At 46.5% G+C, this 14,187-nt stretch overlaps 1 protein-coding gene across 3 annotated transcripts in view; it reads right to left on the bottom strand.

Moving 5' to 3' along the window:
* Nucleotides 1–1,836: 1,836 nt before the first annotated feature.
* Nucleotides 1,837–14,187, bottom strand: part of PPP1R12C (protein phosphatase 1 regulatory subunit 12C) — a 90,621-nt gene continuing 78,270 nt past the window's right edge. For 2 of the 3 annotated variants that reach the window (XM_033960803.1, XM_033960804.1), the window contains exons 15-22: nucleotides 12,703–12,790; nucleotides 12,455–12,567; nucleotides 9,740–9,798; nucleotides 9,458–9,557; nucleotides 5,045–5,149; nucleotides 4,907–4,957; nucleotides 3,943–3,993; nucleotides 1,837–3,616 (exon numbers count right to left, since the gene is read on the bottom strand). In XM_033960803.1, coding sequence (XP_033816694.1) covers nucleotides 3,530–3,616; nucleotides 3,943–3,993; nucleotides 4,907–4,957; nucleotides 5,045–5,149; nucleotides 9,458–9,557; nucleotides 9,740–9,798; nucleotides 12,455–12,567; nucleotides 12,703–12,790 — 654 coding nt within the window. In that variant the 3' untranslated portion in view covers nucleotides 1,837–3,529. Of the gene's footprint in view, nucleotides 3,617–3,942; nucleotides 3,994–4,906; nucleotides 4,958–5,044; nucleotides 5,181–9,457; nucleotides 9,558–9,739; nucleotides 9,799–12,454; nucleotides 12,568–12,702; nucleotides 12,791–14,187 lie in introns of all 3 variants that reach the window. The other variant, XR_004540859.1, reaches the window with a different exon arrangement.

The following is a 14,187-nucleotide window of genomic DNA, read 5'->3' as shown; positions in this document are numbered from 1 at the left end:
GCCCCTTTTTCTCCTCCTCTGCAGTTTCTCTAATTACTGCCCCTCCGTTTCCCCTCAGGTAGTTCTGTATCTCTGGTTATTGCTCCTGCCCCCTTTTCTCCTCCTCCGCAGTTTCTCTAATTACTGCCCTTGCGTTTCCCATCCTGCCCCTCAGGTGGTTCCTGTATCTCTGGTTATTGCTTCCCCAACCCCTCCCCTCCTCAGCAGTTTCTGTCTCTCTAGTTACTGCCCCTGCCCTTCCCCTCCTGGCTGTTCCTTTTTCAGTTTGGTGCTCCTGTTTTTCCCCTCCTATCCGCTCCCCCCTCGCCCTGCAGCAGTCCTTCTATCTCTGCTTATTGCCCCTGCTTTCTCCCTCCTGGTCCTGTATTTCTGGTTATTGCTCTTTTCCCCCCTCTCTAGTTATTATTCCTCTTGCCCCCAAGTTTGTTGCTCTAGTCACTGCCCCTGCTTTTCCCCTCCTGCCCCTCAGGTGGTTCCTGTATCTCTGGTTATTGCTCCCCACCCCTCCTTCTCATCAGTTTCTGTCTAGTTACTGCCCCTGCTTTCCTGTATCTCTGAATATTGCCCTTGCTTCCCTCTGGGCAGTCTCTCTACCTCTTATCGCCCATTTTCCCCATGGCAGTCTCTATAATCTGTGTGCAGTTCCTGCTTTGCTAGTGCAGCCTCTCTCTCTGTCTTGCTCCCATACCCCCTCCCCCCTCCCAGTGCTCACAGGCATGCTTCTGGCAGTTATGCAACCGCACGGTACAGTGTGTACCCTACAACTCAAGCATCCACTGCCATGGGCAACCTTGTAAACATACTCCTCGTACTGATTCCATGAGACATCCTGGCCTGGAATGCACAGGTGAAAGGAAACCCGGGCGGGCCAAACCTGCTCGTTAACAACCCCCGACCTACCCCAGTAAGCCTCTTTCCTGACCACCGTGTCACCTCCAACATGGATCCAGGAAATGGAAAACTTGTACTGGGTGCAGTGGTGTGGGCAGAGGGAACTAGGCCAGGAAGTGGGACGAGCTATGGGCAACCAACTAGGGACACCACCAATGCCCAGAGGGGTTACAAAAAATTCCCTGAGCAGCGCTCTGCATGCTTTCCCCGCTTGTTCATTTATTTATTTTAGTTGTACAACCCAAACTTATCAAAGGCATCTTAGATATTAAACTTAGTGGATAAGGCGCGGATCTTATTTTTTGAAAATATGCATGCTGGGATAGATCCAGCGATCCAAACCTCATGCCCAGCTCCTCTTGGGTCCACAGCTCTGTCCTGAGAAGTCAATGTGCATCGGATACCAAACCTCAATATGCTCTCGGACACCTCTTTAGGACAGACTCACAACCTCCAACTCCTCCACAGTTCTGAAAATCTGGACCTGGATTCGATAAAAACAGATTCTAAAGAGCTACGGAAATGTCTGTACCCTCAAAGAGCTTACAAATTGAAAATCAAGAGAAGGGACTTGCCCCAGGTCAATGGTAGAAACAAGATTTGTAAGCTGCCTTCCTTCATTCTTAGCACACAGCCTCCCAGCTTTGAGACTAGGCTGAGCAGGACCATTTGAACACAGATGAAAAGGGGCAGCAGGTTTGTCGCATCCTTGTCAGCTCTGAAGCTGTTTGTTCTGTGGGAGGGGACAGATAGCTGGCATTCCTCAGCATGCATCCAACACGAGGTGACAGAACACACACCCTTCTGTACCACTCTTGTGCAGCACACGTGACCGCACTCGTCACAAGATCCAATACCTGGCCACTCTCAGGATATGAAAAAGGTTTACTTCTAAGTTGATTAAAGCCTGTCCCCCCCCTCCCCATGTAACAAAAAACACACACCTTTCCCTTTTCAAAATTTTTTTTAATGTTTTTAATCATTTTATGTATGTGGATGGTTCTTTTAACACCTTTTCCTCATCCGGCTTTGAAATGGCCACATACAGCTTGGTTTGTATCTATAGATTTCTCTGGGAGCAAAGAAACCAGGCCGGACAGTCATGCAGGTGACAGGCAGGTCAGCATCAGAGTCATATAGAAAATAAAATTGGATTTTCTGTTCTATATACAGCAGAGATTCTCTCCTTTGCTCGTTTCGAGGGTTTGCTGGGGTTATTGCCTTAGCTTGATAAATATACACATTTTGAGGCTTTGCACCCCTCTACCACCCCCCCCCCACGCCCACCAGCATGGGAAAGTGGGATGCCCCAGGCCCTAGCCTCAACAGGTCAGAGGTGGGTTAAAATGAAGGTGACGTGAACCGAGTTCAGGGACTGGAGGGGGAGAGAAGCATTTGAAGGTGGCATATGAACGCTTGGTCTAATACTGTTGGCTTCTCCATAGCGCGCAAAGGGTTTTGGCTTACGGCACAGCTGAAGGATGCGTTATTTATTTTGGCTCAAGGGGACACTGGAAATAGGGTGTAGGAACAGCAGGGGAAGGGGCTACAGCCTTGCTGTTCTCAGAGTCACTTCGCGGAGGAGGGATGCTGCCCATAACGCCCCCTATCATCCAATAGGCAGGTCACATGGCTTGGGGCACAAGAACTCCGAGGAGGGGAGGGGGCAAAGGTATCCAGGCTGGTCCCCTTCTGCAGGACTCTGACCCAGGCAGCAACTTCGTTTGGAAGAGAGGGAGCGGAGGTCCCAGTCCTAGCTAGTACACGATATCTAGCAATTAGAAGGGGATGCCAGGTCGCCCTTCGAAAAAGGCCTAGTTCCTTCCTTCTCTACTTGCCCCCCACCCTGGGCTTTTTCCTCGAGAGGCCTGCCGGGAGTGCGCCACCATAGGTCGGGCGGGGTGTACATGCACTGCGATCAGGCAGCGGGAGGGAGTGCTTCACGTTTCTACAGTAGGCGAGGCATGCTTCCTCTGGAGAACGACAGCTGCCAGCGTAGGGTGCGGGGAGTACGATGTTGCGAGGGTCTCTCAGCAGCAGGATAACACCGCATTCAAGTCACAGGAGGAGTTAATGGCTGCTGCCCCTGAACCCTCACCTTTAGTGCAATAAAACACAGCCCTCATGGCTATCTTACAGAAACCATCCTTTTACCAACGCAGAGCTGGCTATTTCCCTTACCCCGCACTAAAAGGAGGGGGGAGAAACCTTGAACATGAGAGATCCCCTCCCATCCTCCCTCACATGCCATCCTTTTGGGCCAGAGCCAAGATGTAGCACGCTACAGTCTAATCACAGAATATATCAGCGGATCCAGGCAGATGCCTGAGGTAGGAAGCAGGAGGGGTTCACATAGACCCCTGCAAGTCACAGCAAAAAAGCAGAAGCTGCTTGTGCAAGGGAGAACAATACAGAGATGGAACTGATGTATTAAACAAGACATGGAAGCACAAGATGTCTGAAAGCAACACGGAGTCCGATCCGGTCTGCTGTACGGTCTGAAGTGCAGCTCGGGCCCTTCCACTTGGCACCAGCAGCGAGGCCGATAGCGGCATGCAGTTGGCTGGCGGTGAAGTTTTCTTCTTCCCTCCCCATTCTTTGCCTCTCTTTTCTTCCATCTGGCCGCAGCGGCGGCTCATCACTTGGAAAGTTTACTGATAACCCGTATCAAGGCCGCGTTCTCATCTTTCAGCCGCTGGTTGTCTGCTTTGAGATCCGCGAGAACCTGCAAGGAGAGGGAAGAGGTCAGAGAAACATTACAAGGGGGGGAGGGGGACACGACAGATCAGCAAGGGAGAGGGAAGACCGGTCAGGTGAGAGAGGGGAGACTTGAGTAAGTTCAGCACTATACAGAAAGCAAACAAGACAGATTGAGAGAGAAGATACAGACTCAGCAGGGCAGGGATTAAGGTAAACATATAATTGGGGGGGAGGGGGATAACGATTTACTGCCCAATGATCGTAGGACTTGCATGAAGGTAAAGGAAGAGCACAGCAAGGTGGGGAGGTGAATCTCTGCCTGTAACTAAGGGAGCCCAGAGGTGCCCTTACCTTGAGCTCTTCTTCCATCTCTGCTGCTTTCCTCTCCAGTGTTCTGCGCTCCTATGGAATCAGAGAGATGGTCTGGGCGTGAAAGGCAGCACCTTTTCAGCCTCACCCCATTCTAAAGCCAACACACCCCTGACTCTGTTCTCAGCACACCAGCACAAATCCCCTCTCCTTCCAAAAGTCACATGACACTTGTCCACAGGCACAAAATCCTCCTTTCTCCAAAAGCCATGTGACACCAGAACGTAATTCCCTTCATCCCAATTCCAAAAGCCACGTTGACACCTCAGGACAGTATTAACTCCTCCTCACATCCTGTTATTTTCTTGGTATGGCTTAGAGGCTTAGCGACTGAACAGCCAGGACTCAATCTCACTTCACCTACTAAAAGTCTACCAGGCAATCCTGTGTAAGGTACCTGACCTGTCTAACAGACCACATGAAGACCTGGCACACACCCTGTTACTTCACAAGGAATCTGCTTGAGATATTCCATGCTTTGTAAGACGGAAATGAATTAATAATCAGCGTTTCAAAATGCTTGTGAGAGGGTATGTATCCACCAATACTTTGAGAATAGTCTGACTTTGACTACCTCTTAATTACCCTCACATGTATCGTTAGTCTTCTAGACCCTCAGAAATGCCACCAAGATACTCAAGTGAATTTCATAGTATCTGGCTTTATGCATTTGATCTTCACCGGGTCACTTGAAGCGTACGGACCTGCAGAGAGACAAAATGGACCGACTTTTCTCCCTGACAGGGGCGACATAGCTTTTCCTATGGTGGGAAAAGCAGAGCGATTTATGGATTTTATCACATGGATTCAGGCTCTAAAACCCAGCTCTGTTCGTTCTACTTTCAAAGTCGTTAACAGCAAAGCTTAGGATGTCCTACTGAGAGCACCTGGTGTATATTCCAGTCTGAATTGGGGGTGAGAGAGGAGGAGGGGTGCTAGTACTTACAAATCTCTCCAGCTCCAGTAATGCCGGTCTCTCCATGTGGCGTTCCTGTTGCTGTAGGGGACACAAGAGAATGGAGAGAAAATAAGTGCTGGGTGGAGAAGAGGGGAGAGTGGCTCTGCCAGCCAGTGCCTCGCTCACCTGCGTGACTCGTTCCAGCTCCAGCTTAACCTGAGTGAGTCTGAGCTCTGCTTCCTGCAGCTGCTCCTTCAGCGTCTCGTTTTCTGAGAGAAGATCCTGGTAGAGCTGTCGAGAAGTGGGGGAGGGGGAGAACAAACTAACAAATTTATTTATGTTGAAACATTTTATTGATGAAATCAATCAAATATACAATTATACAATATATGCTCATTACAGTTAAATTCAAAGCTCAAATATTAAATAAATAATTTTATCATTTCTCCAAAATATATTTTCTGTATTACCTATTCATAATTCCATATATACCCCCTATACCTTTCCCACCCACCCCTTTCCCTCCCCTTCACATCCCCCCAATTTTTAAAATATAACAATGTAATAAATTAATTATATAAATAAACAATTCAAGAAATTCCAACTATTATTATCATCAAACAAATTCCCTCCCTACCCCCATAATGAAAGATGACACATATTATTACACAGTGTTAAGAAGTAATGAAAGTTTCTTATTCCTCAATATAAAACACATTAATAATCATACCACAAGCTCTATGGGAAAGATTTTGAATATATGGATTCCAAATTTTCAAGAAATACCTAGTATATAAATAGTAAATAGAGGACACAATGAAGGAGAATGAAAAATTTTTATTAAAGAAAATATCAGAAATGTGTGAGCAATGGAATCCTTTACATCTTTCTTGGTGGGGGAGAGTTCAAACTATTAAAATGATGATATTGCCTTTGCTTTGTTATCAAATGAGTATGATACCAATTTTTTTTCAGGGGTCATTTTACAAAAAGTTAAATGGTATTCTTACTAAATTTGTTTGGTTGGGTAAAAGACCTAGAATTGCTTTAGTATCTTTACAAAGACAATTGTGGAGGGAGGGGTAAATTTTCCAAATTTTTATAGGTATCATCAAGCCTATATTTTAAGACAGGGTATGTATTGGATCCTCCCAGAGCTCATGGAGACTGTCCCAGATTGGTTATATTTAGAATGGCGATTCCTGTTTCCTTTGCATTTGTCTCATCTTATAAGTATAAAATTACCCAGGAAATATAAAAAAAAAAATAGAATTTTGCTTGATACTTGGATAACTTTACATTATGTTAGTAATCTGTCACCAAATCCAATTTCTAAATCATTAAATCAATCCATTTGGCTAAACTCCAAGATTAAAGTTGGCGGATTTAAAATCGTTTGGAAGCATTGGATTATTGCAGGTATACGGACTTTAAATGATGTTGTTGCAAATGGTTCACTGCTTAGTTTTTCACAGTTGCAACATAAATATGGCTTAAATAAATCACAAAATTTTAAGTGGTTGCAATTGAAGCAGGCTATTCAGGAGGGGTTCCCTGAATGGAAAGATCTTAATACTCAGTATAGTTTGGAATTCCTATGCTTTCAGGCGGATTTCTTGGGTCACCAAGCCGCACAGTGGTATAAATTGTTGTATGGATATTTGAATAAAAAGCACAAAACTGGTCTTAGGGATATTTGGAGCATTGAGATTGGGCATCAAATTTCTGCTTCTCAATGGCCACGACTTTGGTCTTGGAGAATAAAAACTACAAGGTCAGCATCTATGAGACAAACTTGGTTATTTTTGTTGCATAGAGCTTTTTGGACCCCAGTACGTTTGCAGAAGTTAGATAGCTCTAGTCTAATAGATGCTGGCATTGTAATTTAGATGCTGGGACTTTAGATCATTTACTTTTTTTCTGTCCCTATATAAATGCCTTTTGGAGGTTAAATTGGTCCCAAATTAATTCATTGTTAGAAAATCATGATGCCCTATCTTATGATACTATTTTATTTGGTACTAGAGAGCTGCACGGGAACGGGGATGACGGGAATCCCGCGGGTTCCCCCTTTGGGTCACGGGGATCCCGTGGGGACGCCCCCTAGGGTTGTGGGGATCCCATGGGGACGCCCCCGAGGGTCGCGGGGATCCCGTGGGGATGCCTCCGAGGGTCGCGGGGTTCCTGCGGGGTTGGATCGCAGTGCAGTCGAGCCGCGAGGGTAGTCTCCTCCTCCTTACCTGCCCTGTCGCAGCACACAGCCGAACGGGTCTTCCCGATGTCAGCGCTGACGTCGGAGGGAGGGCTTAAGCAAAGCCCTCTCTTCCTCCGACGTCAGCGCTGACATCTGGAAGACTTCCGGTCGGCTGTGTGCGGCAGGGCAGATAGGAAGAAGGCAATGGCGTACGAAAGAGGGGGAGGGAGCAGTCCGCCCCGTAGAATGTGCACAGCCGGTCAGGTCCCCCGATTGACCGACAACAGGCCCGGCCGACAAATCTCCCTGTCCTGTAGCCACGAATCTAAATTACCTCTTACAGCAGCTTCACTACTCCAGCTGCTGTAAGAAGGTAATTTAGATTCGCGGCTACAGGACAGGGAGATTTGTCCGACCGGGCCTGTTCTGTTGTCGATCGGGTGGGAAAGCGCCACAAAGGTAAGAGGCAGGGAGGGAGGAAAGGTGGAGTGGAGAAGAAAAGACGCTTAAGGGGGGAGAAGGCCGCTGAAAGCACTGGGGAAGACAAAGGGGTGGAGAAGGACGCTGAAAGGACATGGGGAAAACGGGAGGAGGGGGGGAAGGATGCTGAAAGCACATGGGGAAGACAGAGGGGAGAAGGCCGCTGAAAGGACATGGGGAAGACAGAGGGGGGAGAAGGACGCTGAAAGGACATGGGGAAGGCAGAGGGGGGAGAAGGATGCTGCCTGACAGGACATGGGGAAGATGGGGGGGAGAAGGACACTGAAAGGAAATGGGGAAGAGGGAATGGGGAGAAGACGCTGGCAGGGAAGAAGACAGAGGTGCCAGACTATGGGGGGAGCGGAGGGAAAAAGATGGGTGCTAGACCAATTTGGGAGGGGGAGAAAGGGAGAGGCACAGTAACAGAGCAAATGGAAGACACAGAGAGAAGAGAGACAGTGGATGGAAGGAATTGAATGAGAACATGAAGAAAGCAGAAACCAGGCAACAAAGGTAGGGAAAAAAATTCTTTTTTTTTTTTTTTGCTTCAGGATAAAGTAGTATATTAGTTGTGTTGATTAAAATTTATAAACATTAGAGGCTCTGGTAGAAACCCGTTTACAAAGTATGTATTATTCCCAATTAATATTTCCAAATTAATAGTCTTTTTGCTTATTTTTAAATGGGTTTCTACCAGAGCCTTTAATTCAGTAGCATAATTAAATGAAATAACTATTTCTGTAGTTTATAGGGACGGGCGGGGACGGAGGGGATTCCTTGCGGGGACGGGTGGGGACGGAGGGATTCCTCGCGGGGACGGGTGGGACTTTGGCGGGGACGGGTGGGGACGGGTAGGATTTCTGTCCCCGCGCAACTCTCTACTTGGTACATCTATGAGATTAAAGAGTCAAATTTCAGCAAATAACAATAAACTTTTGCTAATACTGACGGGGGTTGCCATTCAACATATTACTGGAAATTGGAAGGATTGTACTAAACTTAATTATACCTTTTGGTGGAATTCAGTCTGTCATATTTATAAAATGGAGAGAGTGCTTGCTATACAGCAAGGAAATTATAACACTTTTAAAAAGATTTAGGGGCCATTGATTACATATTCTAATGACTAGACACTTTAAACACCTTTTTTATTATATAGGAATATGATTAGTATGGGATTAGGATGTATGATATATGTTTTAATTGGTTGACTCCTAATGGAAGGGATGGTGAGGGAGGGGTTTTTTCTTTTTTATGTTTTTGAAAATAATATATAAGAATATCAAGTGATTTGTAAGAATTTCTGATTAAATATTGTACACTTATTGTAAGATATGAAAATGAATAAAGATTTTTTTTAAAAAAAGAAATACCTAGTTCTTCTAGGAAATTTACGAACCTCCCAGACCTCAAATAAAATTAACCGATGGAATTGGTTCCTCCAATGCCAAAAACTAGGAGGATCTTTCTGTAACCAATATTGTAGAATACACTTAACTTAAATTTATTTATTTATTTTAGTTTTTATATACCACTTATAACCTAAGTGGTTTACATTCAGGGATTCAAGCATTTTCCCCTGTCTGTCCTGGTGGGCTCACAATCTATCTAATGTACCTGGGGCAATGGGGGGATTAAGTGACTTCCCAGGGTCACAAGGAGCAGCGTGGGTTTGAACCCACAACCTCAAGGTGCTGAGGCTCTAATCACTGCCCACAACATTACATTAATAGGGAGAGAGATTCCCCCCTCCCCAGCCCAGTCACCAGGACACTGCAAAGACCATTCATCGCTTATGCCCAGCCCACGGCTACCACATTTCTGTAGAGGAGAAGGACCAAGAGAGGGTGCTGTGGCTCAGCAAGAAACCTCAGGGGCACCCCATCACTGGCTCCCAAACAATCATCTGGTCCAGAGCTTCTCACCTCCTTATAGGTTGCCTCGACCTCATCTCTCGAGTCCATAGTGCAGTTGTGTCTCCCTGTCCTGTTGGGCAGTGCCAGACTGTTTACGTAGCCGGACGTCCTGCGGAGATACAGAACTTAGCTCATTTGAGGAAGAGTCCCACTGGTTTGTTTCCATCCACCCCCTATGCCCATTATTAGGGGTATTTGCTGGTCACCCCGTGCAAACGTCAAGCTCTGCGGGAGTCACAAAAGGCTTCTCTACGCAAGATCTTCAAACCTAGCGATCGAGAGTAGACCTACCCGCATTCTAAAGCATCTTCACTGTTCACTGGCTCAGCATCTTCATTGTTTTCATCCTCCTAAGAGAACAGACGCAGAAACATGAGGAATTAGTGGCTGGAAGGACAGAGGCGCGAAGGGAAAGGGAAACGAAAAGGCAAAACCAGTAGCTAAAGTTTTTATTAAAATTTTTCAAGTTTTATTTAAAAATTTTTATACCGCTCAATCAAACTTCTAAGCAGTGTACAAATAAGTACTAATGAGGAGCAGACAATACAACGCTCCCAACCTCATGACCCATCTACACATCCCAACTAGAGAGTTGCGCGGGGACAGAAATCCCACCCGTCCCCGCCAAAGTCTCACCCGTCCCCACCCGTCCCCGTGAGGAATCCCTCCGTCCCCACCCGTCCCCGCGAGGAATCCCCTCCGTCCCCGCCCGTCCCCGTGAGGAATCCCCTCCGTCCCCGCCCGTCCCTATAAACTTCAGAAATAGTTATTTCTTGGGACACCAAGCCGCAAAATGGTATAAATTAATATATGGATTTCTAAATAAAAAAAAGAAAACTGGACTTAGGGATATTTGGAGCATTGAGATTGGACAGACGATTTCTGCATCTCAATGGCCAAGATTCTGGTCCTGGAGATTAAGATTAACAAAGTCAGCATCTATGAGTCAAATATGGATATTTTTATTACATAGAGTGTTATGGACCCCGACGCGCTTGCAAAAAATAGATAATACTAGATCTAATAGATGCTGGCATTGTAAAATAGAAATAGGGACATTAGATCATTTAATTTTTTTTTGTCCTTGCATAAAAGCCTTTTGGAATTTAATTTGGCCCCAAATTAACATATTACTAGAAAATCATATTGGTCTCTCATATGATACCATATTATTTGGTACTGCAATGAGAACACAAAGTCCAATATCAACAAATTGCTTTTAATATTGACAGGAGTTGCCATGCAGCAAATCACACAAAATTGGAAGGATTATACCAAGCTAAATTATACATTCTGGTGGAACTCGGTGTGTCACATTTACAAAATGGAGAAAATATTGGCATTACAACAAGGAAATATAAAAAATTTTAAGAAAATATGGGATCCATTGACTAAATATTCTAAAGATCAGATATCTTAACACATTGATAATAATAATATAGGGTTAGGGTGGGAAATATAGAAATTAATATGAGAAAAAATGAAAAAACAAATAATAGGGTGTAACAGCTGCTGTAAGGTAATTTAGATTCGCGGTTAAGAGCAGGGAGGTTTGTCGGACCAGGGCTGTTGTCGGTCGGTCGAGCCTGGCCAGCTGTGCTGCACCCGGGGCGGGGCGGACCGCCCCCTCCCTTGGTAGCCACTTGAGCCGCGAGGCTACTCCTCCTTACCTACCCTGCCTGCAGCACAGAGCCGAACGGAAGTCTTCCCGACGTCAGCGCTGACATCGGAGTGAGGGAGGGCTTTGTTTAAGCCCTCCCTCCCCTCCGACATCAGCGCTGACATCGGGAAGACTTCCGTTCGGCTCTGTGCTGCAAGCAGAGCAGGTAGGGAGAATAGCCGCGCGACTTAGTACATCCAGCCCCGCAGGAACCCCGCGACCCTCGGAGGCGTCCCCACGGGATCCCCGCGACCCTAGGGGGCATCCCCATGGGATTCCCGCGACCCTAGGGGGCGTCCCCACGGGATCCCCGTGTCCCGAACGGGGAACCCGCGGGATTCCCGTCGTCCCCATTCCCGTGCAGCTCTCTAATCCCAACCCTGCGATCTCTGCCTCTATCTAGTTCAGCTCCTTCTAGTCAGAACCCGGGGAGCTGGATACGCATATGGGAAGCTCGCAGCTGAGGGCATCTTCTAGTAAAGGAAAACCCCTTTCCCATATGCGGCCAGTTAACCAGTGATGGTGCCACATTGTACAGTCACTAGCTGCTGGGACTGACAGGGTTAATCTTCTGCTGATGCTCTGAGAGACAGAGCCGGAGGAGTAGTAACTTGCCCCTCAGTTGATTTTGGTATAAGCCAGGCAGTCTGGCTGCAAAGCCTGCTGGCTAAAGCACAGAGTTTGGCATTTTGGTGATCCATGTAAAATAATCCACTTGCTTTTTTTTTCACCATTTTTCGTTTGCTGTGCATCCTCTTTGATGACAGACTCGCTGGTTTGTTTGCACTGCGCTGCAGACTGATGAACAATCTCAGTACTTTCACAGAGAATTCTGGAAGTGGTTTTCCGGGAAGCGTGTGATCTTGGGTTGCGGTATCTCCAGAAACCACAGGGCCAGAAGTGGGCCATTACTGAGACAGGGGCACATGTGCCATGCAGTGCTGGTACGGATTCTCCAGTGACCTTGGGTTTCCAACTGGATCCAGATTCGCTATTGCTGATCCAGTCCTGGGTTTACCCCACTGCATGCCTGGACTTGTAGCTCTGATTTCCCTATTGCATTCCCTAAGAAAAACTAAAGTACAGATTCTTGTATGCAATGGGGTACACCCAGGACTGGATTAGCTGGATTCAGTTGGCAACTTTAATGTTAACGGTGGTACATAGGTATAGACAGCCTCCACCCCTGCCCCAACAGCAGAGGAGTAATGCAGGAGGACACACTAAGAGAGCTGGCCAGGGAGTAAAACAGTGAAAGAAGAGCAGTGGGCTCTCATTTGCTGTCGAAAACTCCATATTGCCATGTCTTAGCCCTGGAGAATTCTAAATTCCCTCCCCCCCATTACCTGAAGAGCATTCTGGAGTCCGCTACCAGACCACCTGCCCCTGCTTGGTTTTCTCCGTTCACGGTTATCTGATGCCCTCTCTTCACTGACCACACTTTCGGCCTCTGGAACTGCTGTAGAAAGCAACACACACCTTTGTCATTGAGCTATCTGAAGGGCAGTGGGATGGGGTCACCCTGAGGAAAATGCTCAGAGGACCAAAGCAGTCTGTACACTCTGTCAGTCCCACATCCAGTTCCTGCTCTCACCTGTCCTTCCCTGAGGGTTCACAGTTTGGAGAGAGGAAGGAGAAGAGGGACTCTCTGCACTGGATACCTGCGATTCCATGGTTAGGTCCTGTCCATATACGAGAGAGACAAACAGACACAGTTACCCAAAGTGAGTCAGTTTAGTGCGCTAGCATATTGTTTGGAAAAGCTGGAAGGCAGTGTATCAAATTTTACCCAAATAAATAAATGAATGTACTCTGTTGCAATACATCCCTCACTGTTTAATTCTGTTAAAAATTGCTTCCTTAGCATCCTCACCAGACCAGTCCAGAACCTGCATTCCATTAAAAATCACCTACTCAAGCCATGTCTGAGACTTCAGATCTTGCCTGTTTCCCCCCCCCCCCCCCCCCCCCCCGATGTTGACATATCTAGATTGTAAGCTCTGTGAAGAAGGGTCTGTCTCTTACCGGTTATATACGGAGCTACAGCTGTGTGCAAACATTTAGGCAGCCCTGGTTAAACTATGCTTCAATAAATCCCCAAGGGAACAGAAGCTAACGCAGCCTTGTAGAACCGCAAGGTAATGGCGGAATAGAAATCGCTAATGTAATGTAATGACATTAGATCTCCTTGATGCACTGCCGGTCTGAGGTCTGCCCACTGATGTTCAATAATATTTAAGTCCGAGGCCTGCAAAACCTTCTTCTTTCTTTCCTGAAAAGTCTTCTAGTAGAAGTGTGTGGTGCAGTGGTGGGATCTACAGCCTCAGCACCCTGGGGTTGTGGGTTCAAATCCCACACTGCTCCTTGTGACCCTGGGCAAGTCACTTAATCCTCCATAGCCCCAGGTACGTTAGATAGATTGTGAGCCCACCGGGACAGATAGGGAAAATGCTTGAGTACCTGATTGTAAAAACCGCTTAGATAACTTAGATAGGTATATAACCTTAGATAGGTATATAAAATCCTAATAAACTTGAAACTTGAAATAATCCAACCTCTCTTCAGTTTCAATTTCTTCACGGACTTTGTGAGATGTTAGCTTCTAGGACATGTTGATATTCAGTTGAATCCAATCCTCCTGCCACCTGTGTCACCAGCTGCCACAGAACCCCAAAGCATAATAGGTCAGTTGGCAAGGTGTTCTTTTCTTCAAATACTTCACCCTTTTTCTCTAAATGTATCTGGAGTCGCTGTAGTTAAAATGGTCCAATTTACCTTCCATCAGTCCAAAGCACTTTATTCCGATAAATTTGGCAGCTAAGATTCAATGCTAAGAAATGTAAGGTCAGGCATTTGGGTTGCAAAATCCGTGAGGGAACGGTACAGTTTATGGGGTGAAGAACTTATGTGCATGACTTGGATGTGATAGCATGGTCAAACAGGTTGAAAAGGCGATAGCGAAAGCTAGAAAGATGCTAGGGTGCATAGGGAGAGAGGTATGGCCAGTGGGAAAAAGGAGGCATTGATGCCCCTGTATAAGACTCTGGTGAGACAAGTGAGGTGATTAAATTTGCAGATG

The sequence above is a fragment of the Geotrypetes seraphini genome, chromosome 10, assembly GCF_902459505.1.
Source record: "Geotrypetes seraphini chromosome 10, aGeoSer1.1, whole genome shotgun sequence".
Taxonomy (NCBI): Eukaryota; Metazoa; Chordata; class Amphibia; order Gymnophiona; family Dermophiidae; genus Geotrypetes; species Geotrypetes seraphini.
Note: the sequence above shows the minus strand (reverse complement) of the source record. Positions and strands in the feature narration are given on the sequence as shown.